Here is a 26,250-nt window from a genome sequence, read left to right as displayed (position 1 = left end):
GACTCTTGTGGTGTATATGAATAACAACTCAGCTGGATGCATTTTAGTTCCTGAGTGTGTTACGTGCTGCATGTCAATTAGCTGCATCTATTATTCATGTTGACACAATAATAAATGAAACACCGGACTTCCGGGTATTTTTATTAGTCTCTTAGAATTTAAAATAAATCAAGTATTCACTATCACTGTAGCGATAACGCCAAAGTGGACGTTCTCTGCAAAGTTATATACAGTACAAGGTTCACGCACACGCAATATGGATGCATCTGATGCTCCTAATTACTTTGCGCACATTTGGTTTAGTAGCAGTTTGCATTAGTTTTTTTTTGCACGCATTTGTGACAAAGTTGACTATCCCTAGTCTGTCAGACTGTCCTCAACCTTCTCCGCGTCCTCCTCTCCCCCCTCCTCCATGTCGGCAGCTGTGCACATCTCTGCGGGATTCTCGGCGTCCTGTTGCGCTCTTAGCACACGGTCTGTGGCCGAGTTGTAGATGTCACTGGAGCATTTGATCAGTCGGATGAGCATGAGGCTACGGTGCAGGCGGAGTCCTCCTTTTTGGCTGTGGGACGTGTACAGTTTCCCCAAAGAAGTGTAGAATATCTTCATAGCCTGGCTGCTAGCATCCATGTCCACTAATTCTGTATTAATAATATGTATAAGAATTATATAAATATATATACATTCAAAACCAAAACAATTACGTCATGTTGAAGCTTCTTTTTTGTATCAACGCTAATGCTAACGAATATTATGCTAGCTATAGCTAGTGTATCAACGCTAATGCTAACGAATATTATGCTAGCTATAGCTAGTGTATCAACGCTAATGCTAACGAATATTATGCTAGCTATAGCTAGTGTATCAACGCTAATGCTAACGAATATTATGCTAGCTATAGCTAGTGTATCAACGCTGATGCTAACGAATATTATGCTAGCTATAGCTAGTGTATCAACGCTAATGCTAACGAGTATTATGCTAGCTATAGCTAGTGTATCAACGCTAATGCTGACGAATAGTATTATGCTAGCTATAGCTAGTGTATCAACGCTAATGCTAACTAATATTATGCTAGCTATAGCTAGTGTTCATAGTGTGTTTTAAATAAAGTTTTGCCACATGTCATCGTTTAAAATAAACTCCTCAACATACCTTAATTGACTTGTTTGAGGTGTTGGTTGGTTTGTTAATTGATCAATCTCTTAGAGATGAATAAAATATGTACAGCATCTATGTGATAGTGTGTGGCCTTCACGTTGAAATTGTTTTTTTTTCTTCAGTCGTGCCAATGACGTCAAAAAATGTACAAAAGCTCACGTCTGTGACGTCACAGAGACGCAGGTGCACGAGGACTGACGTCACAAATAAGTACACGCTCATTAAGTCGTAAAATACTTTGATGTGTGCATCAGTGTGTTTGACGTGAGGTTTTTACATAATGGTTGGTTGATATTGGTGAATCACAGATTATCTTGACGTAAATTTGATGAATTCACCGATGAATAAACTGTTGTTCAAACAATAGTCCTTTAGTTGATGTTCATATACATGACAGAAAAGTCTTCTTCAGCCTTATGCTGCCACCTTCAGGTCAAGACTGGTCATGACATAATAAATGTCATGTATCATTTTCACACTTTCACTTTAAGTTCGGTACTCTGGTCTGGTTTAAAATAAATATACTTACATAAATATACTTATACAATATATATACACTAGAGTGAGGTTCATTTAGCGTTCACATTTGTATGTTTGTTTTCGGAACAAAAGCATTAGCATAAAACAACGACCATAACCGCGCCTTGACTATGACGTATATATTATGCGACAGAATGTACTCATTCAAAACAACATGACTTTTTTTTTTTTTTACTTTTTACACGGCAAAATGTAACGAAAGGCACCCGAATTTTATCAAGACGCCTTAAAGGTTCCCGGAGATGTGCTTGCAAGGACGCCGTGTTTTCTGACGACTGCCACCGAAGTGTTAATGAGCAACACGACGTTTTTGTCGGTAAGTTTAACACAAACTCACGCTCTCTGCTGGTGGTAAATTGTCTCTCACGACAAAATGTACTTTTGCCCCCTTTCTATGTATATTTGTGCGTACTTAAGAATGATGCAAGTATGATTAATTACAGTAGTACACGGGATCAGTGTTTATTTATTAACACGTTCATCTATAGTAGTCACGTGATCACATGCAAAACGCATGGTCTCTTTCCACAAATGTCTTACATATATTCAAAAGAGCTCCTAAACTGAATAAACTGAACAATAAATAAACACAGCTTACATAAGAGAACTTTAATTCAGAGGAAACTTTGGATTCAGCAGTATTTGTTTTGAAACGGTGTAAATGCATGTAGCTTTAAAACATATTGTGTCCTTTTTGATTGTTGGCTCCTTCCTGTGTCCACACTTGGCCAAATGGAGGTGATGATATATATCATATATTTGTACATTGATGGTAAGAAAAGGCATATGAGGCACAGTCAGTAGTCAGCACAGTGGGGTAAAAGTGACTTGAAAATTAATCAAATCCAACAGGACACATTAGCTTTATAAGGACATATGAATCATTCATAAATTATACACAGACCATTTAGCCATGATTTTGTATTATTTTTTTTAATTAGTACGATAAAGGTTTTGGCACTATCATTGTTTTAACCCCCAAACAAAAAGCAAACAAAACGAGAGCGTTTGAATTCAACAGCTCTCCACATCCGAATATCGCTTCCATTTATGGCCACTAGAGGGAGCCAAAGTAGTCACTACATTACAATACAAAAAACACTGAGCAGCAGGTGTTTATCATTACAACTTATTGATGAAGCAATAATATAATAATAAACATTTTCTTCATAATGCAGCAATTGAACACGCAAATAAGACAAAAGTGATTAGATGCATTTTTTTGTAGTATTCGGATTTTTGCATTTTTTGAGCAATTTATTAAATTGTGGCCTTTTAAATATCATGAATATTATTTTGATGGTTAAAACAGATTATTTATATCATGACATTGCATGAAAACTTGTACTTAAACCTCAAAGTCTATTCATTTGCAAAGTCGGCAATACTGCAAGCGGTCACGCTTGTCATCTATCGAACGATTGTTTGTACATTAAGTTGAATAATTTCAAGTCAGCTGTTTAGTTTCTGCACGGTGCATTTAGGGGACGTGTGAATCCTGCAGCAACACATAAAAGTGGCTTGTATCAATGCCAGCCACACACACACACACACACACACAGGATAATTTCACAGTGAAACACTCCAAAGGATGACCACTGAAGAGTTCAGGGTTAAAGTTCATCACATCCCATTTGAATGGGAGGAGTGCTGAGATATGCTACATTATTTACTCTCTCTTGCTGCTCGTGTTACGTTTTCTTTTTTGCGTATTTTACCACATTCAATAACTGGTCATGTTAGCGTTGAGCGGTGGGAAGCCTTGTCCCGGAGGAGCGGTGAAGCTGTACGCTACGTACGCCACGGCGGAGCCCACCATCAAGCCTGTCATGTAGGACACGGTCATCACATTCCCTGCGGAAAAGAAGCCATTAAAATCAACCCTACTCGAGTTATTGATCGGATTCGACGCCATTTTTTTTTTTACCTGCGAGCTCCCTCTGTTCGGGTGCCACTTTGCCAGCGGCTTGTATCATGGGCACGGAACCAAAATAGCCGTTGGTGACGCCCATGAGTAAGGAGAAGAGACAGGGCCAGGCGGGGTGGGCCAGGGTGGGTGCGTAGGCAGGGTACACGCACATGATGAAGAGAGGGATGAAGACCACTCTCAGGCATGAGAAGAAGAGTAGACGACCTCCAGACCAATCGTACGGCAGCGCTGCCAGGATCTGACCATTATTGTTAGTCACTCATATAGCAGTAATCCTCCATAGAATACAATGCTAAAATGAACATCACATTAACTAACATTATAATACATCACCTTCATATAGCAGTAATCCTCCATAGAATACAATGCTAAAATGGACATCACATGAACTAACATTATATTACATCACCATTAGTTTGAAATTAAATTCAGAATAACTTTCTAAACTAAACTAAATTACTGGTAAAACTTAACACGCTGCTTATAGTACTTGCTAGCAGGCTAATGCTAACGTTAGCTCATTATCTCTCACAAACTATCCTGTGTAACCGACACTTTTTGAGGCATTTCATAGAATAATGAATATAATAATGAATAATAATGAATAATGAATTTGATACCTGTACACCACTTCAGCTTATTTATGTTGGGGAAATTAATTTTTTGACTTGTAAAATGTAACCAAACAACAAAGACGCTAATGAGTGCCATCGCTAAGTGAATGTAGCCCACAGACTACTGCAGTGCATTCTGGGACTTGTAGTGTCATTGCTGAATCCGCCTGTCCTGATCATAATAACTTAAAATAAATTAATTGTAAAATAGCGTAACACAATAAAATAATAATAATAAAAAAATAATAATAAAATAATAATAATAAAATATGAAATAAAATAATAATATAAATAAAATAATAATAAAAAAAGAAATGTCAGGGTCCGCCTGTCCTAATAACTTAAAATAAATTAATTGTAAAATAGCGTAACACAATAAAATTATAATAATAAAAAAATAAAAATAATAAAAAATAATTAAATATAAAATAAAAATAATAATATAAATAAAATAATAATAATAAAAAAGAAATGTCCGGGTCCACTCACCTTGCCAACAAAGTCTGCCATGTTGAATGTAGCCATAATGAGGATAGGTAGCCACTCCCCCAAGGTGGGGTTTCTCATCTCGGACTCCAGACCGGGAAACAAGCACAGAGTGATGCTGTAGGTCACTGCTATGGACAGCATGTAGGCCCAGATGACACGGGACACCACGTAACGGTGCAAAATCATGTCTAATTGGAGAGGATGTACACAAACGCAACATGAGTCGGACTAGTTGAGCACATGAAATTTACACAAAACAAAAAGGGAAGGGATCATGTACCTCTTACACCAGGCCAGGTTCTCTTTATTTTGGATTTCGGGGCATCGAATCGTACATATGTTCCACCTACAAAGTCCTCGCCGCTTTCTTCTGTTAAAGGAGGCCCACTCCCACCATTCCCCTGAGGAAATGAACGTTTGAACAGTTTTTTTCAAAACCATAGACCAGGATCTGTGACTTATTGGGCTGTAGGAATCACTAGCATAATTAATTGTTTTGCTTTTATAAATAAAAAAATCAGATTTACAGTACATGCATTCCACGGTACAATACCTGCTAGCCCTAAATTTGCCCTAAAAGTACTAGCCCTTATGTTAAAATAATTTGGAACAACAGGAATCGTTTTAAAAGACATATAATATCAACCGTAACCATAGATAGGAACCATATTCATGAATATATTATCTTACTAGAGTCTATTCCATGGAAAATGTAGTTTATTATAACGTACACACACACACACACACACACACACTCATCTATTAGTTGATTAAAGGGTCTTGTGTGCCAGAAGGAAGCACTCTTCCTGATTATAACCATCATGTAGAGCACTGCCTTGGTTTCCCATAGCAACCAACACAAAGAGCTTCCTGAATCATCCCTGAAATGTAGAAGAGAGAAGCACATCTCTCTCACACCACAGGACAAACACACATTAAAAATAAAATAACAGCCTGAGGTGATGTGTGACACACACACACACACACACACACACAGCGGGGCTACAAAGCTTGTTTCTCTTTGCTGTCAGACCTTCTCCGGTTTTTGTTAGTTTAGGAGGATTCTTGTGGTTTTACAAGCACTTCTTAGCTCCTTGGTTCCACCCTCGGCCATCTCTGTGTGGAGTTTCCACATTCCAAAAACATGCTAGGTTAATTAGCGACTCCAAATTGTCCATAGGTATGAATGTGAGTGTGAATGGTTGTTTGTCTATATGTGCCCTGTGATTGGCTGGCCACCAGTCCAGGGTGTACCCCGCCTTTCGCCCGGAGACAGCTGGGATAGGCTCCAGCACCCCCTCGACCCTCGTGAGGATAAGCGGTAGAAAATGAATGAATGAATATTATTAGTGGCTGCATGGCGAACAAGTGGTTAGCACTCAGGCCTCACAGATAGGAGACCAGAGTTCAATTCCACCCTCGGCCATCTCTGTGTGGAGTTTGCATGTTCTCCCCTGTGCATGCGTGGGTTTTCTCCGGGTACTCCGGTTTCCTCCCACATTCCAAAAACATGCTAGGTTAATTAGCGACTCCAAATTGTCCATAGGTATGAATGTGAGTGTGAATGGTTGTTTGTCTATATGTGCCCTGTGATTGGCTGGCCACCAGTCCAGGGTGTACCCCGACTCTCGCCCCAAGACAGCTGGGATAGGCTCCAGCACCCCCCGTGCGACCCTCAAGCGGTAGAAAATGAATGAATATTATTAACGGCTAGACACAATAAGAGAAAATTGTCCCATTAATGTAACATTACTGACACTTAGTGACCAGTGTAGAATACTACATATCATAGTGTCTTTGAATGCATCTTCTGAATGCTTTATATTTTACTTGATTTAGACATACTTTTTTTTTACTAATAATAGGCCATATTCCGCCATTAAACAGCAATGATTTGTCAATTAATATTTTTAAGAAAAACTGTTGCAACAAACGGCTGCATGGTGGGCGAGTGGTTAGCACGCAGGCCTCACAGCTAAGACACCAGGGTTCAATTCCACCCTCGGCCATCTCTGTGTAGAGTTTGCATGTTCTTCCCGTGCATGCGTGGGTTTTCTCCGGGTACTCCGGTTTCCTCCCACATTCCAAAAACATGCTAGGTTAATTGGCGACTCCAAATTGTCCATAGGTATGAATGTGAGTGTGAATGGTTGTTTGTCTATATGTGCCCTGTGATTTGCTGGCGACCGGTCTGGGGTGTGCCCCGCCTTTCGCACAAAGGCAGCACCCCTCGCGCCCCTCGTGAATGAATGAATGAATGACTGTTGCCATGTCATGATAATCTGTCCAGGCAGGGCCTTCAGAGTTAGGAGCGCTGGCCTGTCGTCACTTCAACTGTTAGCAATGTTTCTCTAGCCAATCACAATAACAATCAGCATTTTTGTATCCAGATTGGTGGATCGGACCAAAACAAAGGAAAGTTCTAGCATATAAAGGGTTCCTAAGGAAGCCTTCTAAACTATTATAGATAAATATTGAGATAAATATTGATTCTCCAGATGATTATGTAGTGTAGAGGTTTGGGTACCGCGTATCCCATGGAGTGTATTTTATAAATCTGCTCCAACTTACAAATTTAACGTCCTCCGCTGTGACGTCGTGGTGGACCCTGTAGCCGCTGCCGTTGCCGCGGGGGTCGTGACCTTTGCCTTGACCTTTGCCCTGTGCGTGTCCGGTGTGGTAGCGGATGAACCTGGAGCGTCGCACGAGCAGGTGAAGCAGGAAGCACAGCATTTCCATGCCGATGGAGATGAGGAAGAAGATGAGAGTGTTCCTCCTCTCATCCGGGATCAGCAGCTTGGTGAAGATGCGAGATAAGGAGATGATGACCCCTGCGGTGCCTGGACGCGTGGTGAAGAAGGAGGATGTGGAAAAACGGGGATTGGAGAGGAAAATAGTTGGAGAGGAGCATATATTTCCATACTTACTCTCTCCGGTCATCACCCCTTGCGTGTACCTCTTGGGCAGCATCCCCATGTAACCATAGAAACTGGACTGCTGCACTGGAAGCAGATGAGGAAGTACGGACAATAACAAATGTCAGCTATATTACAGACAAACAAGCTTTTAAGACAGGAGTGTCCAAACTTTTCCTAGCGAGAGGATGCTATGTGACTAAAATTTTTTGGTCATATTACAAGTTTATGCCCGGAAAATTATGCATTTTTTCCTAATATTATCATGTTTTACCCAATCTAATTTTCCAAAAATTCTAATTCTAATTCTACCACTTATCCTCACAAGGGTCGCGTGGGTGCTGGAGCCTATCCCAGCCCCACCCTGGACTGGTCTCCAGCCAATCACAGGGCACATATAGACAAACAACCATTCACACTCACATTCATACCTATGGACAATTTGGAGTCGCTAATTAACCTAGCATGTTTTGCCGACAGTGGAATCGAACTCAGGTGTCCTAGCTGTGAGCTGTGCTTGCTAACCACTCGTCCACCGTGTAGCCCTTTTCCAGAAATGACAACTTTAATTTGTTTTGTTTGTTTCTCCTAATTTTACGACTTGAAAAAAATCTTTTTTCTTTAATATTTAAACTCTGTGCTACTAAAATTAATGTATTCTTATATAATTTTGATTTTTTTTTTGGTAGAATAAACTTTTTTTTAAATATTTTTACTTTATTCTTGTAAAATTATAGTATTTTTTCCCCCAAAATTTTCTCTTGATTAATTAATGTATTCTTCTATAATTTTGATTTTTTTTTGTAGAATAAACCTTTTTTAAAGTATAATTAGTAAAGTAAAAATATTAGAAAAAATATTTTTACTTTATTCGTGTAAAATTACAGTATCCCCCCCCCAAAAAAATTTCTCTTTATTAATTAATGTATTCTTCTATAATTTAGATTTTTTTTTGGTAGAATAAACCCTCTTTTCTAATATTTTTACTTTATTCTTGTAAAATTACAGTATTTCCCCCCCCCCCAAATTTTCTCTTTCAGCTGAGAGACTTTATTGCCATCATATTTTCACCTTATTCCAAGAATATATATTCCATCTATGCCTCTTATTCTGACGGTTGTGATGGTATGCTGGAGCCTACATGTTGTCTTGTTAAACAACAAAAAAAAAACAGCAAATGGCCCCTGAGCCCCTCTTTGGACGCCCCTGTTTTAAGCTGATTACCTCCATGGAACGATCTGCCTTCGATGTACCAAGTGGGTGTACTTGTGTCGCGCTCGCTACTGTGATGCTTCGTTAACATGCAAATAGGATGCAGTGGTCGTGTCAGCAAACAAGTGCCTTAATTAAACATCCGTTCATTAGCATGCATTCATTTTGCCGTCCTGCTGATGACTAAAAGCACATGCTCAGCACCTACAGCAGTTGGTAGCACCTTTTAACCTTATGGAATCACACGCTGTGAAAGGACCAGCTCAGATCTCTGAGATTGGACTCTCTTGGTTATCTTCATTGTCTGGACTTTTGGATGGATGGATGAAGGATGATCATACAAATTAATGGACATGATGATGGACATGATGTCTTACCTGTGCATCCAAAGGCGACAATTCCCACTGAGACCAGGTTGATGACATAAGCCTGACTGGTGGTGAACTTGGCCAACCACACGTCGAAAATGCTGACAAACACCAAAGGCCCCAATGCTAAGACGTAGCCTGCACACAGACATACGTTCCATACAGTGAAACATCGGTATTGGCAGGAAAAACACGTTGGTGACTCGGATAGCGCTTCTTTTAGAGTTGGGAATCTATAGACAGATTCCAGCCAGGGAATCTGAGTGTAGTTTATTTGGTTATAGAACTATTAATTTCCCTCTCCTTGCTTCCTCCTGTTAAGCAATGTGCCATGCGCTGGTTAGGTGTTCAAGCGCACTGTGTATTTTTGAGCGTTAATTTCATTTGAACATGCATCAGATTACAATTGAATGCATCACATAATCAGTTCACAGTTCCACATGTCCAAAAGGTACTTTTATAATCAGTAACTGTTAGATTTGTTCACCTCCTGCTTTCCTAATATAATTTTAATTTATTTTAATTTTATTTAATTTAAATTATTTTTAACTTAATTTTGTTATTATTATTTTTTTTTTTTTTACCGAAGTACGAGGTGATATGACCATATAATCGGTAATAACGTGTACCATAGTAAGTGTCAATATAGTGATATATATAGCACATCATGACTGGTTCAAGACCCTTCATCCTTGTATTTAGCAAACATCAACTGCTTGTATTGTTTCTTGAATTGGCTCATCGTTGTGCATTGTTTGAGTTCCTTACTCAATCCATTCCATAGTTTGATTCCACATACTGAAATGCTATGGCTTTTTAACGTAGCGTCAAAAGGACTTTGATAAAGTAGGTGATGAACACTGTTTAATTCGAGAAAGAAGTCGTAACACAATGGGATTGTCGTGTAAAGGTTCCTAGGTTGTAGGGGGAATGTTTTAACGGAGACACATACAGTAACAGATGATGTAGATGATTGTCGCTTCTGCTGAAGTTTACATTAAAGTTAACTGTGCACTCTTTTTAAAGTGAAGTTAAACTGATTGGATTTTTGGTTTTCATCTAAAAAAAAAAAAAAATGAGGTTCCGCTATACATTTATTCGTAGCCGACGACTAAACATTACGAGAACATTTGATAGATGGAATCTTTTGTGTTACGCACCCACAGTGATTCTGGTGTGCATGCTGAGTCTCTCCACCAGCACGTTGTTAAGGATGACGGCCAACAGTGCCACCAGGATGTACGTCAGACTCATGTCAAACACAATGGATGTCCCTGCGGGTATTCAAACTGTGTGTTCAGTCCTCTCCAAGACCCCATCGCATTCACGTTCCGGTGCATATTTTCTACCTGTGAACTTGTGGTGAAGGTAGTCCACGTCTGTGATGAAGCTGTTGTAGGGCAGCAGGAAGCCAACCCCAGCCAATAGCATTGCAAAGTAGATGCCATGGTAACGGTCGTCAGGGATCGGCTCCTCAAAGTCTGAGCGGGAAGGTAGGAAATGAAAAGAATATGAAATCACAGCGTGGAGCCCAGACACGGGATCTTCATTAAAGCTACTTTAGAGGAAATACGACTAGCAAGGTTTTCTGTTTTTACGCGATACCATGGCCCTACCCAACCAGGACTTTATACGGCATCTCGCTCCACAGGCCATTATCAGTTGCCTAATTAATTAATGGGGCATTGCTTTTTTAAGACTTAGTACTCATACTGTAATTCCTCCTTTATTTTAGTTATTTGGTTCCAGTCCCACCCGTGAGAAGTGAATATTTTTGTAGTTGGAGCATAGAAAACCTGTTCACAACCTTCTGAAGACGGCTTTAAACATTATTAGAGCCCTCTAGTAATGAAATAACACCCCTATAGTCACCTGTACGCTCCAATTACCCAATACTTTAAACATTATTAGAGCCCTCTAGATGTGAAATAACACCCCCATAGTCACCTGTACACTCCTATTACCCAATACTTTAAACATTATTAGAGCCCTCTAGACGTGAAATAACACCCCTATAGTCACCTGTACACTCCTATTACCCAATACTTTAAACATTATTAGAGCCCTCTAGACATGAAATAACACCCCTATAGTCACCTGTACACTCCTATTACCCAATACTTCAAACATTAATAGAGCCCTCTGGAAATGAAATAACACCCCTATAGTCACGTGTACACTCCCATTACCCACTACCTTAAACATTATTAGAGCCCTCTAGATGTGAAATAACACCCCTATAGTCACCTGTACACTGCTGTTACCCAATACGTTAAACATTATTAGAGCCCTCTAGACATGAAGTAACACCCCTATAGTCACCTGTACACTCCTATACCCAATACTTTAAACATTATTAGAGCCCTCTAAATGTGAAATAACACCCCTATAGTCACCTGTAAGCTCTTATTACCTAATACTTTAAACATTATTAGAGCCCTCTAGACGTGAAATAACATCCCTATAGTCACCTGTACACTCCTATTACCCAATACTTTAAACATTATTAGAGCCCTCTAGACGTGAAATAACACCCCTATAGTCACCTGTACACTCCTATTACCCAATACTTTAAACATTATTAGAGCCCTCTAGACATGAAATAACACCCCTATAGTCACCTGTACACTCCTATTACCCAATACTTCAAACATTAATAGAGCCCTCTAGAAATGAAATAACACCCCTATAGTCACGTGTACACTCCCATTACCCACTACCTTAAACATTATTAGAGCCCTCTAGATGTGAAATAACACCCCTATAGTCACCTGTACATTCCTATTACCCAATACTTTAAACATTAGAGCCCTCTAGATGTGAAATAACACCCCTATAGTCACCTGTACACTGCTGTTACCCAATACGTTAAACATTATTAGAGCCCTCTAGACATGAAGTAACACCCCTATAGTCACCTGTACACTCCTATACCCAATACTTTAAACATTATTAGAGCCCTCTGAATGTGAAATAACACCCCTATAGTCACCTGTAAGCTCTTATTACCTAATACTTTAAACATTATTAGAGCCCTCTAGACGTGAAATAACATCCCTATAATCACCTGTACGCTCCTATTACCCAATACTTTAAACATTAATCGAGCCCTCTCGACATAAGGTAACACCCCTATAGTCACTTGTACACTTCTATTACCCAATACATTAAACATTATTAGAGCCCTCTGGACGTGAAATAACACCCCTATAGTCACCTGTACACTCCTATTACCCAATATAGTAATACATAATCGTACATAATAGTAAGTGTCTGACCCCTAGTGACCGGTGTAGAGTACTACATAAAATCACAATGTCTTTGAATGCATCTTCTGAATGCCTTATATTTGTGTTTTAATTCATTTAGCCATGTTTATGCTTGGAAATGCTTCATTTAGACAAGAAATATGTAACATTTGCTTAAATATGCTTTTTTAAAATAGATAAATACTGAAAATGTACCCACTGTGGCTGTAGTGGACACATTTTATCCACATTCGTTGCATTCCTTCCATAATAATATGACTGCCTGCTTATACGTAAACATGATTAGATCCAAAAATCAATCACAATAAAACCCCACGGCCCCCCCACGGGGGTTTTTGTAGCACAAACTGACAATCTAAATGTTCCCCTCTGGCAGTCACGTTTAGAGGAGCCACGGGGATACGGTTGATTGCATCTTTTGGTCGGGAATTCTGACTTTTTCCTGGCAGGCTGTTGTGAGCGGGGACGCTCCACTCCATCTGTGATTGACAGCCGGAGGGGGCGCGGAGAGAAAGGGCTAATGGAGGTTATCTGATTATAGTGTAGACTCTGCAACCTGAATAAGCAATTTTATGGTAACAAGGTTGTTGAGCATTGAGTTGACAGATGCTGCCAATAACTGCAAAAAGGAGACCTCTTTTAATATTTCACCCAGACGGGTGTGGCTTCGTCTGTGACCTTTTCGCCCCTCCCTCGTGGCATTAAGAAATATTTTGCCTATTTATGAAGGCAAATAACACAGCATACTTTGTATTTTTTTTACACCACTACACTCAAAATGACCTGTTGTTATAACAACCTGCAATACACTTGCCAGGCCAGTAGGTGGCGACATTACTTCGTAAGGAAACACTATCCAGCCACAGCATGACGCACCTTAAATCCATTTTAAATTTACTAGGCAATTTGAAAATGCTTTATGTGTAATTTAGTTTATATTGCGCAACAAAGCATAAACAGAACCAATGTTGTAATGCCAGTGAATATTAGAGGGGGCGCTGATGAGTTATTGTAAACGATGGTACTACAGTGTAACACGCATTAGGTTGCTAGGTGCTGACCAGGTGCTGAAAATATGATGTGATGTCATATTTTCTCTTATAATGTGTACTGTAATCTGTACGGTGGTCGAGTGGTTAGCGTGCAGACCTCACAGCTAGGAGACCCGGGGTTCAATTCCACCCTCGGCCATCTCTGTGTGGAGTATGCAAGTTCTCCCCGTGAATGCGTGGGTTTTCTTCCACATTCCAAAAACATGCTAGGTCAATTAGCGACTCCAAATTGTCCATAGGTATGAATGTGAGTGTGAATGGTTGTTTGTCTATATGTCCCCTGTGATTGGCTGGCCATGAGTCCGGGGTGTACCCCGCCTCTCGCCCGAAGACAGCTGGGATAGGCTCCAGCACCCCCCGTGACCCTCGTGAGGATAAGTGGTAGAAAATGAATGAACAGATGATGTACAAGTGGTTAGCATGTTGGCCACACAGTAAGATCAGGAAGACTTGGGTTCGAACCTCCGTTTGGGAATCTCTGCATGGAGTTTGAATGTTTTCCCTGTGCATGGGTTTCGAAAAACATGCATGTTAGGTTAATTGCCGACTCAAAATTGTCCGCATGAATGTGTATGTGAATGTGTGGGTGACTGGCAACCAGTCCAGGGTGTACCCCGCCTCTTGCCAGAGGTCACCTGGGATAGGCTTGACCATAATGAGGATAAGCGGCATAAAAATGGATTGGTGGATTGTGTACAGGTGACTATAGGGGTGTTATTTTATGTCTAGAGAGCTCTATGTTAAAAACTTCTAAAATATTTGATATACAAAAAGGAATTTACTAAGTGGAAATTGACTTATCATGGTTGGGTCTTGAACTAATTAACTGTACCTCTAATTAGAGGTCCCTGTGGTTATGTGCATTTGTAGACTACACATCCAGTAAGTATAAATATATATGTGGTTTATTTATTTAGTGTGATTTCCTACTAAATTGTTGTGAGAAAAGTCCCTCACCGGTCTCCGACAGCGCCAGAACTCCTCTCTCCGGGACGTCTTTGCTCATCTCCTCCTCCTCCAGCTGGTAGGAGTCAAAACTGTAGCTCTGCACCACGCCGCTCTCTCGTCCCTCCCTCCATCCTTCTCTGCCCGCATCCCTCCACCCGCCGCCTCTCATTCCATCCCTCCACACGTCCCTCTCCTCGGGCGTCTGAGCCGGGGTGGGCCTGCGGCGCTCCGCCCCCACCAAGTCCATCTCTGCAGCCGAGTCGAGCGCTCGCTAGACGCTTCCAGGAGCGTGCATGTTGCGCACGATTTTGGAGACACACCCTTTTCCGGTCGCGGGTGAGGTGAGGTGAAACCTTTTTAGATGATGGAGGGAATGGGAGACGACACCATGAGATGGAGTGGGAGAAAAGAATAACAATCTTTCACAAGCCTTACTGAAAGCAGACGATAACAGACAAGTCAAGGTTAGACGGTGGAAGCTGTGTGTGTGTGTGTGTGTGTGTGTGTGTGTGTGTGTGTGTGTGTGTGCGAGAAGAATATTAACTGGGAAAGTGACAATAGATGCATGATTGTGTGGCAGGCCAACTGAGCATGAAAGAAAAACATAAATAGTCTTATAAATTAAACATCTAGCTAAAAAATTCCCTGTGTGATGTATTTGCACCTTTTTAGCTTTTGAATAGGGAAGCCACAAATGTATGCACATAGACAACAAAGACATTTACTCACTGCAAGTGTCCTGTACACATTGCCCCCCCCATCCCCCCCCTCCCATTATACACTACCAACATGCAAGCCTAAGCCTTATGTCGGTGCAGCAGCTGTACTGTCATAGCAGTCTTTCATTGGCTCTATTGAAAACATATAGCAAGGCAGATCGTTGTAAACAAAGCATTGCCGTGACGCACGCTCTTCTTTGTCATGCACGTCAACAACCAGCAAATACTTCCACCTCCATGTCAGGGCTACTCAACGACATTGTTCCGATTTTTGGGAATTCTGTATTAATAATAATGGAAGTTTTCGTTGTTAGAGCATAGTAAACCTGTGTATGACTTTCATTCATTCATTTTCTATTGCTTTTTCCTCACGAGAGTCGCAGGGGGTGCTGGAGCCTATCCTAGCTGTCTTCAGGCGAGAGGCGGGGTACACCCTGGACTGGTGGCCAGCCAATCACAGGGCACATATAGACAAACAACCATTCACACTCACATTCATACCTATGGACAATTTGGAGTCGCTAATTAACCTAGCATGTTTTTGGAATGTGGGAGGAAACCGGAGTACCCGGAGAAAACCCACGCATGCATGGGGAGAACATGCAAACTCCACACCGGGTCTCCTAGCTGTGAGGTCTGCGCGCTAACCATTCGACCACCGTGCAACCATGGCTTTAACCTCAAGCAATCTCATGAGCTCATGTGTTAGTCTCCAATTTACTTTCTCTATTTTAAACTTTAAAACAGAGAAGCAAAAAAATTACCACATCCACACCGAACGGGAGGAGAACTTCCTTTCACTCTATCATGTCGGGCATGACATGGCTGATTCCACGCAGTGTGACGATAATTTAATGTCATGTCTCAAAGATGGAACATTAATGACTAATTAAGTAGTTATCGTCCATAGGTATGAATGTGAGTGTGAATGGTTGTTTGTCGAAATGTGCCCTGTGATTGGCTGGCCATCAGTTCAGGGTGTACCCCGCCTCTCGCCCAAAGACACCCCCCGTGACCCTCGTGAGGAAAAGCGGTAGAAAATGAATGACTATGTCATGTATTATTTGTATATGTGTTTTGTATCCAAAACGCTAGTCCAAGATTCTCCATACTTAAGAGTCCCTACCGCTATGCCGTGGTTGTTAGCCAATTTGACTTATTTAGATCATTTATGTACTAAATATAATTATTAGTCATGTATCTATGTTAGCGATATGTACAGACAGTCCTCGGTTTACCACATCCTCCCATAAATTGCATTCAAACTTTGTTTTGAACGAAGGGAAGCGAAACCAGACATTGCAAAAATGCTCAGTAAGCTGAGAAACACCAATGGACACTGATGCCTCCATGACTATTATTAATAATGAAGACCTGAAATTATCTGCTGCTATTTATTACTCTTTCATATATTATATCATGTACAAAATTCATTCATAAATGTCTGTATGGAGCCCTTGTACTAGTTTGTTAAATGAGTGTTAAAGTTTCCGTCCATATTTTTCAATGAATACCTCTCTAACCACAGAGACAATACACTTCAACCAAACTATAACAGAGGTCAAGTTAGGTTGACTCCCGGGTTAAAAGATCGTGTTGAGCTGCAGTTGGATGTCATTCCGTTTACAGCCTAGCGAGGGCGCTCGCATCGCTTCTTGGTTTGAATGAAAAGGCTGTCCAGTGACATTTCATTTCATTTCATGGAAGGATCACGAGACTTGTTTTTAAACTGAATTCTGCACGTGCAGCAGGTGTCGCCTAGCTTAATGATGGACTTCCGTTGGCGCCGCCATTGATAAACACATCACGTGCATGCTTTTTCACACACAACAACTGCCTCGTATTTTGCTTTGTTTCAGACTTAAAAATACATTATTGCGACAAAAAGGCAAAGGACATTCATTGGATATTCTTTGTTCGTTCTCTGACAAAAAATGACACCGTTTGAGTCTATTTGTTCTCTCTGGAATCATTCTCCATACAGCCCGACAGACAGTTAGTATTTATGAAATACAAATTGACAACAAGTTACCTTCGTCCGTCCGTGGGACACCCTCTCTGTCCGCTCCTTCTCCCCGGACCTGGTGGCTCCTCAGTCGGTCTCCATCCAGAAGAAAGCTCCCTCCTCCTGACGCAGCATCCAACAGCTGAGGAAGAGGAGCTCCGATGTATGGGTGAAGAGGAAGAGAGAGAGAGAGAGAGAGAGAGAGCGAACGATTGGAAAGAGGGAGGCTGGCTGATCACTCATGTTTTTATTTCTATAGAAGTCATTTTTCACTGTAGTTTTAACATGAAATTGCCAAATACATACAATAACTTTAACAATGCTTATGTGTGATGGCACCCAATTAACGGCCAACTGATGAATACATATTTTATGATAGAACCTCTTAATTGCAGAGCATCACATCTAGCATGGCTAGCCATTCAATGCCGTCCAAAGTGTCCAAATGTAAATGTTCATGGTATGAAAATGACAAGATATTGATCTATGTGAAATTATACATGTTTTTTTCCCCACAGAGTGAAGTAAAAATTAAAAATATATATTTTTCTGTCATGAAAAAATGCACTGTGGTAATCTAAATCATAACAAATGATCCATGCAAACACTGTTACGAACAAAACACAGTACAACTGCACTGGTTAGCATGTTTTTTTAGTTAACGTTGAAAATTAGTCCCCCATTTGCATACATTGTCCGATTAGCGTGTGTATTTTATCGTGTCAATATACTGCACGAGTCCGACTGTGTTCTTCACGTATTGTTATCGCATATGTCCTTATTAGAATCATTAGCTTACGAACAAAACGGCAGCCGGAAGTCATCTACGTCTCCTTCTTTGAAACTTACCACTTCCACACACAACGGGAGGGAAACAAACGACTGTACTGGCGACATTGGGGGTTGGGGACGATACATGACAGTTTATTTTACAGTTATTGGAATGCATTCTGGGACATGTAGTATTAGATACTACATGACCAGTTTACATATGAAAACTAAAAGTACATTGCATGTCTTCTCTGACAGTGCATGATGACTAATATTACTACTACTCCTGCTTTCAGGTATTTTTAGATAGAATTGTGTCCAAATACGGGGATGCCTCTTTGCTTAACCATATGATGTAAGGAAGGAAGTGAGTTGAAACAAAGATGGAGGTGAAGAAGATGAAAGGGAATTGAACAGGTGCAGATGAGATACAGAGCGAAAAGGATAGGGTGGCAGATGGAGGAGGAGGAGGAGGAGGAGGAGGAGGAGAGAAGACTGGTGAGGTTATGAAGATGCCAGGGTGAAGGCTTGATGTAGATGGAGAGAATGAGAGAGGTGAAAAGCTGCACTGGAGAAAGAGTCTGCCATTTTTCCTTGTATGACATTTCCTTCTTATACCTGTGTCCCGTTTATGGTTATTTTTATTGTCTTGTAATTTTTTTTATGGGCAATGAGAGGTTTGTGCCTTTATGGAGAGAAATGTACTGTATAGCTATGACGTTTGTTGCATGGGCTGGTTCCGGCCCTTTAAATCCTTCATTGTTACTATGCTAAGCATTCATCCATTGTGCCCTTTACAGCTTGTGACTGACTGTATACATAATCGCTACTACCACGTTATGTCATCATATGACAAACTCATTTCTGCTCTTTTGTCTCAATTGGTCACAAATGGACATATCCCTCATATTTCTGCAAATATTTCATATTACCCAAGAAAGTAGACATGATATGAGAAAGTAAGACCTCTTTCCAACCTTCGAAATACACTTTTTAACATTATTAGAGCTCTCTAGACATGAAGTAACACCCCTATAGTCACCTTTACATTCCTATTACCCAATATAGTAGACATGATAAGAGAAAATAAGACCTATGAGACATATAAGACCTGTTTCTAACCTTCTAAATACACTTTTTAACATTAGAGCCCTCTAGACATGAAGTAACACCCCTATAGTCACCTTTACTCTCCTCTTACCCAATATAGTAGACATGCTTAAAGAAAATAAGACCTATGAGACATACAAGACCTGTTTCTAACCTTCGAAATACACTTTTTAACATTATTAGAGCCCTCTAGACATGAAGTAACACCCCTATAGTCACCTTTACTCTCCTCTTACCCAATATAGTAGACATGCTTAAAGAAAATAAGACCTATGAGACATACAAGACCTGTTTCCAAACTTCGAAATACACTTTTCAACATTATTAGAGCCCTCTAGACATGAAGTAACACCCCTATAGTCACCTTTACACTCATATTACCCAATATAGTAGACATGATAAGAGAAAATAAGACCTGTGAGACATATAAAACCTGTTTCCAACCTACTAAATACACTTTTTAACATTATTAGAGCCCTCGAGACATGAAGTAACACCCCTATAGTCACCTTTACTCTCCTCTTACCCAATATAGTAGACATGATAAGAGAAAATAAGACCTATGAGACATACAAGACCTGTTTCCAACCTTCGAAATACACTTTTCAACATTATTAGAGCCCTCTAGACATGAAGTAACACCCCTATAGTCACCTTTACACTCATATCACCCAATATAGTAGACATGATAAGAGAAAATAAGACCTGTGAGACATATAAAACCTGTTTCCAACCTACTAAATACACTTTTTAACATTATTAGAGCCCTCTAGACATGACGTAACACCCCTATAGTCACCTTTACACTACTATTACCCAAGATAGGAGACATAATAATATATACAGACTCACACATGTTAGCATCTTGGTCCACAGAACAACGGCATGAACAGAATGAGCCCTTTTGTCAGTCCTACAGTCGCTCTGTCTCTGTGGTTGGAGGTGGGGCCAGTAGCACACACGCAGAGTGTAGAAGAGTATTAGAAATTTCAATTAGTATGTGCTGTCTCGTGACACTACTGCACTGTAAAAAATGTATACTTTAGAGTAGTCGGTATACAGTTTGTATAGCAGTATAAATGTACTAGCCACAAATGCTTTCCCTGAAGTAAAACATGCTAGGGAATATTCTGTGTGTTTGTGTGTGTGTGGGCTTTGTTTGACAGACTGCAACACATACACGCTTGGACACACATGTCAGTAAGTACAGCTCAGGGAAGCAATGTTCACATCCTCCGTCTCGCTCATTATCCTGTCTCTAGCTTGCCGCTGTTGTTTATTAAAGGTTGCTAAGTAACAAGCAGCCCCTTTACAAATTCAATTACGTAGTCCTGCTTGTGTGTGTGTGTGGGTGCATTGTGTCATTATCTGACATCAGCTGCAATATACCACTCCCAAGCAAAAGAAGCCACCCGTGTGACAGACTAAAGAGAGACAAAAAAAAATCTCAATGTTTCATAACTCCAGCAATACCTATAAAGTGCCACTAGGTGACAGCATTGCTTTGCAAACACCTTCCTGGTTAACGTCATTAATCCGTTCCAGGAGGTCTGACTCAAACCAAAATGAACTCTATCCAAAGTAAATTTGCTTATAGAAAATAATGTAAATCCAATTAATCCGTTCCAGGAGGTTTGACTCAAAACGAACTCTATCCAAAGCAAACTTTCTTATACAAAATAATGTAAATCCAATTAATCTGTTCCAGGAGGTCCGACTCAAACCAAAACGTACTCTATCCACAGCAAATTTTGTCATAGAAAATAATGTAAATCCAATTAATCCGTTCCAGGAGGTCCGACTCAAACCAAAACAAACTCTATTCAAAGCAAACTTTCTTATAGAAAATAATGTAAATCTAATTAATCTGTTACAGGAGGTCTGACTCAAACCAAAATGAACTCTATCCAAAGCAAACTTTCTTATAGAAAATAATGTAAATCTAATTAATCCGTTCCAGGAGGTCTGACTCAAACCAAAACGTACTCTATCCACAGCAAATTTTGTCATAAAAAATAATGTAAATCCAATTAATCCGTTCCAGGAGGTCCGACTCAAACCAAAACAAACTCTATTCAAAGCAAACTTTCTTATAGAAAATAATGTAAATCTAATTAATCTGTTACAGGAGGTCTGACTCAAACCAAAACGAACTCTATCCAAAGCAAATTTTCTTATAGAAAATAATGTAAACCTAATTAATCTGTTACAGGAGGTCTGACTCAAACCAAAATGAACTCTATCCAAAGCAAACTTTCTTATAGAAAATAATGTAAATCTAATTAATCTGTTACAGGAGGTCTGACTCAAACCAAAATGAACTCTATCCAAAGCAAACTTTCTTATAGAAAATAATGTAAATCTAATTAATCCGTTCCAGGAGGTCTGACTCAAACCAAAACGTACTCTATCCACAGCAAATTTTGTCATAGAAAATAATGTAAATCCAATTAATCCGTTCCAGGAGGTCCAACTCAAACCAAAACGAACTCTATCCAAAGCAAATTTTCTTATAGAAAATAATGTAATTCGTTCCAGACTCCCCAAAATGTTGACACAAAACACATTTTATATACAATAAATATATACACAAATAATTACAAATGTATGGACAACTGAACATATAATATGGCCACAAATGAACACAAATTTTGCTTGTTAACGCAAAAACAAGCTAATTGGGGCGGATGTTAACCGAGGTACTGTTGTATCATGCATTTAAACATGAAACAGCATAGCTTGATTCGTAGGAGCGGTACAAATGTTTTCAGGCACGTTTAAGAGCGTGATTTATTGACCAGTGCCATTATCGCTTTTTGCAATCAGATGGTCCGTGGAGAGCTTTTCCCCCCTCTCCCTCTTCCCATTTCTTGATGTCACTCATTCACATCCTCAGGGCCAGTGAACGCCTCCCAGCGGGTCCCCGTGGTGTTCCACAGCGCTAATGAGAAGCTGTATTTGTAACAAGAGATATTGTAGCATCATTAAGCAAAACTGCCATATTGAGAATAAAGAACTTGATAAACGTAGAGAACATGTAACGGGGTGGAAGGGCGAACAGGAAATGGATGTTTTAAAGGTCATATGTATTAACAAACCCCCATATTTTCATTTTCCTCGGCCGTGTTCTTCCGATTTCTCCGTGCACTGTCGTCATTCCCCTGTCTGCTCCGCTCACGAATGTCCAAATGCTTCTCTTTCCTCTCCTCCGACCTCCTCTTCCTCCACCTCCATCTCACTCCATCAGCTTCAAAGAGCTGTCTCTGTGGCAGACCTCCGGGGCACCTGCCTCTTCAAGCGGAATCAAATCATCCATCTCAAACGGCTTTTCTCTGTGTATGTGTATTGTGTGTGTGTGTGTGTGTGTGTGTGTGTGTGTGTAGCCAGTATAGACGCCTGTGAAGTGCACTAAGGCCCAAGGCAGAGCTGCCAACAAACAAGCCAAACACAAAAGCAATGAAGAAGCGAGTGAACCTGGACAACAATGTTGTTTGATGCTGCTAACCTATAGCTGATAATGTTGCCAACCAGTCATATTTATATATAATGTTACTGTACAAACACTACTAACTATTAACTCTATTATTATGGTAATGGTAATGGTTTAATTTCATTTGAACATGCATCAGATTACAATTGAGTGCCATCCCATAATCAGTTCACAGTTCCACATGTCCAAAAGGAGTAGGAAGAAGCAAAGCTTATTAAATCCTACCCCTCCATCTGGTACTTTTACAATCAGTAACTGTTACATTTGTTCACTTCCTGCTTTCCTAATATAATTTTGATAAATTTGTACTTATTTATTTATTTATTTGTCACGTACTGGAGTACGAGGTGATATGACCATACAATGACATAATGGGTACCATTGTATCTGGTACTTTTACAATCAATAACTGTTACATTTGTTCACTTCCTGCTTTCCTAATATAATTTTAATTTTATTTAATTTTTTAAATTGAATTAAAAATTAATAATTTAATTTTAATTATCTAATTCAATTTAATGTAAAAATTAAATTTAATTAATTAAATTTTCTTAATTTTTATTGAATTTTTTTTGTCACGTACCGAAGTACAAGGTGATATGAGCATCCAATGCCATAATGTGTACCATAGTAAGTGTCAATATAGTGATATATATAGCACATCATGACTGGTTCAAGACTCTTCATCCTTGTATTTAGCAAACATCAACTGCTTCTTGAATTGGCTCATCGTTGTGCATTGTTTAAGGGTCTTACTCAATTCATCCCATAGTTTGATTCCACATACTGAAATGCTATGTTTTTTTTAAAGTAGTCCTAGCATATAAGTGTTACACATATTGATTTGCCTTTTTACTATTAAAACACTGATTATTTTTTTTACATTTATTTGGAACATGTACAGCTACAAGCAACTATACAGTGTAGAAAAATGTAATAAAATGAATATTGTACCCCAAAAAGTCCAATGAGTTTGCTTGAAATGACTGACTGAACTTTGTGTTTCAGGTGAAAGCAGTTCTAACAGTTTGTTTCAAATGAAAGCCCAGAGGGTTGGAGAGGACGAGCACTGAGGTCAGTGTGCAGTAAAATAGTCAAGATAAAGAACATTTGCTTAAGCGGGACACGTAAAAGTCTTCCATCTAATTAAAGTAAGCTGTCAAATCACTCTAATGTAAATGGAAGTAGTTGCAGCGCAGCCTTGGATGAAGGCCAAAACCACTACTGTGTGTGTGTGTGTGTGTGTGTGTGTGCATGGTGTGTGTGTGTATTGATCCACACTATGTCTTCCATCCTTTCACTCACACACTAAACAGAATCAGCTCTGTTCTATATCTGCACATACAATGTACACAACAGTGCTGCACTGCTGCAGGCTGTTGTGATGCTCATTGATTTACTTTGGCTTGAAACTGAGTCCTCTTTTAGTCTCTGGAGACTTTCATTTAAGTCAAGCTGTTTGGTTAAACCCGCCAGGTCACTTGTGAGAAAACAAAGAGGTGTAATATAGGATTGAACAAAACAACCTGAGAATATCTAATTCAATGACATTGTAAAGAATATGAATATAATAATTGTTATTTTAAAGTAACAATTTATATTAACAATGTCATATCATGAATAAGAATAAGAATAAAATAATTGACTCGTGTTATTTTAAAGTAACAATTTATATTAACAATGTCATATCATGAATAAGAATAAAATAATTGACTCGTGTTATTTTAAAGTAACAATTTATATTAACAATGTCATATCATGAATAAGAATAAAATAATTGACTCGTGTTATTTTAAAGTAACAATTTATATTAACAATGTCATATCATGAATAAGAATAAAATAATTGACTCGTGTTATTTTAAAGTAACAATTTATATTAATGTCATATCATATAGACTAAGAATAAGAATATGTATATGTATATAATAATTGACTCATGTTATTTTAAAGTAACAATTTATATTAACAATGTCATATCATATATAAGAAAAAGAATTAAAAAAAGAATCTAATAATTGACTCGTGTTATTTTATAGTAACAATTTATATTAACAATGTCATATCATATATAATAAAAAATAATAAGAATAATAAGAATAAGAATATGTATATAGTAATTGACTCATGTTATTTTAAAGTAACAATTTATATTAACAATGTCATATCATACATAGTAAAAATAAAAAATAAAATAATAATAATAATCCCACGTCTCAAATTACATAATTTTGTGTTCCACATTTGTTTTTGTAGTTGCCCGAGTTAATTTTATCTCTTTTGCTGCCCTCTAGCGAACAACCTATATAATGACATAATATCCCATAATGCACCTCTTTCCCGTCATTCTCCACAGCAGTAAGCTAGTCCAACCTCACCAGTCAAGATGGCGGACAGACCAGGTAACATAGCGTGCCCTTTACATACATTTCCACTATTGTGTCATTTATTTAGTGCTTTTATTAACGGTATCATTTCGTTGTGTATATAGTTGGCGTGTTTTATTAGTCATATCGATCGTGAATACTTCAATTTGTTCGGTTAATCCATAGGCCGCAGTGAATCCCAGTCATGTCAAGGTCTTTGCTTGTCATTGCCAATTGTTGGAAAAATAAACGTTACCGCTTTAAAAAAAAAACACTTTATATGACAAATATGGTTAGAGTATTGTTTCCGATATGTTGCCTTTGCATGTTTTACATGTGTATTTGCTGCTTTTGGCTAGCTTGCAACTAATGTAGCTTAGCACGTATATTCACGAAGTTTGTTTCAGCTGTAATTTCTTATGAGTTTTATTGTGCTCCTCAGTATATTTTTATGCTTTATTGAACGATGAATGTTACGTTTAATGCTGCAAATGTCTGTAGTTGGGGACTATGAACAAGTGAATACAGGTTAATTAGCATTTTTCACTAGCATTTTTTGCTTAAATTGTAGGCTTTGTGCTACAACAATCCCCACCCCGTTATAGTCAATTAAATTGGAATAACAAGAAAACACAGAATCATAACTAAAAGATTTTGGCCATGGTATTATTTTGAACATATTGCTTTTAGTGTAGTTTATTTTTGCTCTGCATCATTTAATTGATTTCCACCTGTTAACAGTTCCCATAGCTGAGAGGCGTCTGATGGACGTGAAACTGGGTGAGCTGGGAAGCTGGCTGGGTGCACGGGATTTCACTCCCAACGGGATCATCGCCGCCGTACGCCGGGGTGAGGAATCCTGATGTCACAATTTTTTTTTTTTTGCTTAATTTATAGTTTGATTTAATGTGTGCATTGTTTCCTGTCATCAGGCCATGACAGATACTACAACAAGTACGTTAATGTGAGGAGGGGAGGAATCGGCGGCATTGCTATGCTGCTAGCTGGTTATGTGACCCTCAGCTATATATGGGAATATGACCACATCAGTAAGAAATCCTTTTTGATCATATGGTATATTATTTTCATCTCGGCTTTTCATGTTGACGTTCCTTGCCGTCTTCCCTCCTAGAACATGATCGCTGGAGGAAGTACCATTAACCAACCGCTATCTCACCTTCTGGGATGGATTGTCGGGCTCCTCCAGCTCTTTCCTTTCTCGGCTCGTTGTGTTCAATTTGTGACCAATAAACCATACTAGAGTTATTGACTTTTGTGTTGTTTGGTTAAAG

The 26,250-nt window shown here is 39.2% G+C and overlaps 2 protein-coding genes across 3 annotated transcripts; one reads left to right on the top strand and one right to left on the bottom strand.

The window, feature by feature from the left end:
- Positions 1-1,858: 1,858 nt before the first annotated feature.
- On the top strand, positions 1,859-26,228 carry atp5mf (ATP synthase membrane subunit f). Of its 2 annotated transcripts, none has more exons than XM_058050474.2 (6): positions 1,859-2,017; positions 23,602-23,667; positions 24,952-24,994; positions 25,700-25,807; positions 25,891-26,007; positions 26,091-26,228. In XM_058050474.2, exons 3-6 carry the CDS (start codon positions 24,979-24,981, stop codon positions 26,117-26,119), a joined length of 270 nt encoding a protein of 89 aa, XP_057906457.1. In that variant the 5' UTR covers positions 1,859-2,017; positions 23,602-23,667; positions 24,952-24,978; the 3' UTR covers positions 26,120-26,228. The 2 variants fall into 2 exon arrangements, with proteins under 2 accessions (XP_057906457.1, XP_057906456.1); XM_058050473.2 differs by having other exon boundaries at positions 24,949-24,994.
- slc29a4a (solute carrier family 29 member 4a) lies at positions 2,169-17,391 on the bottom strand. The gene is made up of 11 exons (XM_058050461.2): positions 17,250-17,391; positions 14,508-14,851; positions 10,579-10,710; positions 10,390-10,503; positions 9,239-9,367; positions 7,662-7,736; positions 7,306-7,574; positions 5,015-5,135; positions 4,735-4,922; positions 3,629-3,869; positions 2,169-3,555 (listed from the first exon to the last, which is right to left on the bottom strand). The coding sequence occupies exons 2-11, from the start codon at positions 14,743-14,745 to the stop codon at positions 3,425-3,427; spliced, it is 1,638 nt and encodes a 545-aa protein (XP_057906444.2). The 5' UTR covers positions 14,746-14,851; positions 17,250-17,391; the 3' UTR covers positions 2,169-3,424.
- Positions 26,229-26,250: the final 22 nt, after the last annotated feature.

Source organism: Doryrhamphus excisus, linkage group LG16 (genome assembly GCF_037039965.1).
Source record: "Doryrhamphus excisus strain RoL-2023G ecotype Guam linkage group LG16, RoL_Dexc_Guam_v1.1, whole genome shotgun sequence".
NCBI classification, from domain to species: Eukaryota; Metazoa; Chordata; class Actinopteri; order Syngnathiformes; family Syngnathidae; genus Doryrhamphus; species Doryrhamphus excisus.
This window is presented reverse-complemented; position numbering and strand designations above follow the sequence as displayed.

What these genes read in the sequence shown, in the direction of transcription:
- slc29a4a (XM_058050461.2), bottom strand. Translation starts at nt 14,745, where the DNA reads ATGGACTTGGTGGGGGCGGAGCGCCGCAGGCCCACCCCGGCTCAGACG. An exon ending in TGTCGCCTTTGGATGCACAG is followed by an intron (nt 7,737 to 9,238) that starts GTAAGACATCAT and finishes ATCTGCTTCCAG; the next exon opens with TGCAGCAGTCCAGTTTCTAT. An exon ending in TGGCAGACTTTGTTGGCAAG is followed by an intron (nt 3,870 to 4,734) that starts GTGAGTGGACCC and finishes AATAATGGTCAG; the next exon opens with ATCCTGGCAGCGCTGCCGTA.
- atp5mf (XM_058050474.2), top strand. An exon ending in CATCGCCGCCGTACGCCGGG is followed by an intron (nt 25,808 to 25,890) that starts GTGAGGAATCCT and finishes TCCTGTCATCAG; the next exon opens with GCCATGACAGATACTACAAC. An exon ending in ATGGGAATATGACCACATCA is followed by an intron (nt 26,008 to 26,090) that starts GTAAGAAATCCT and finishes CTTCCCTCCTAG; the next exon opens with AACATGATCGCTGGAGGAAG.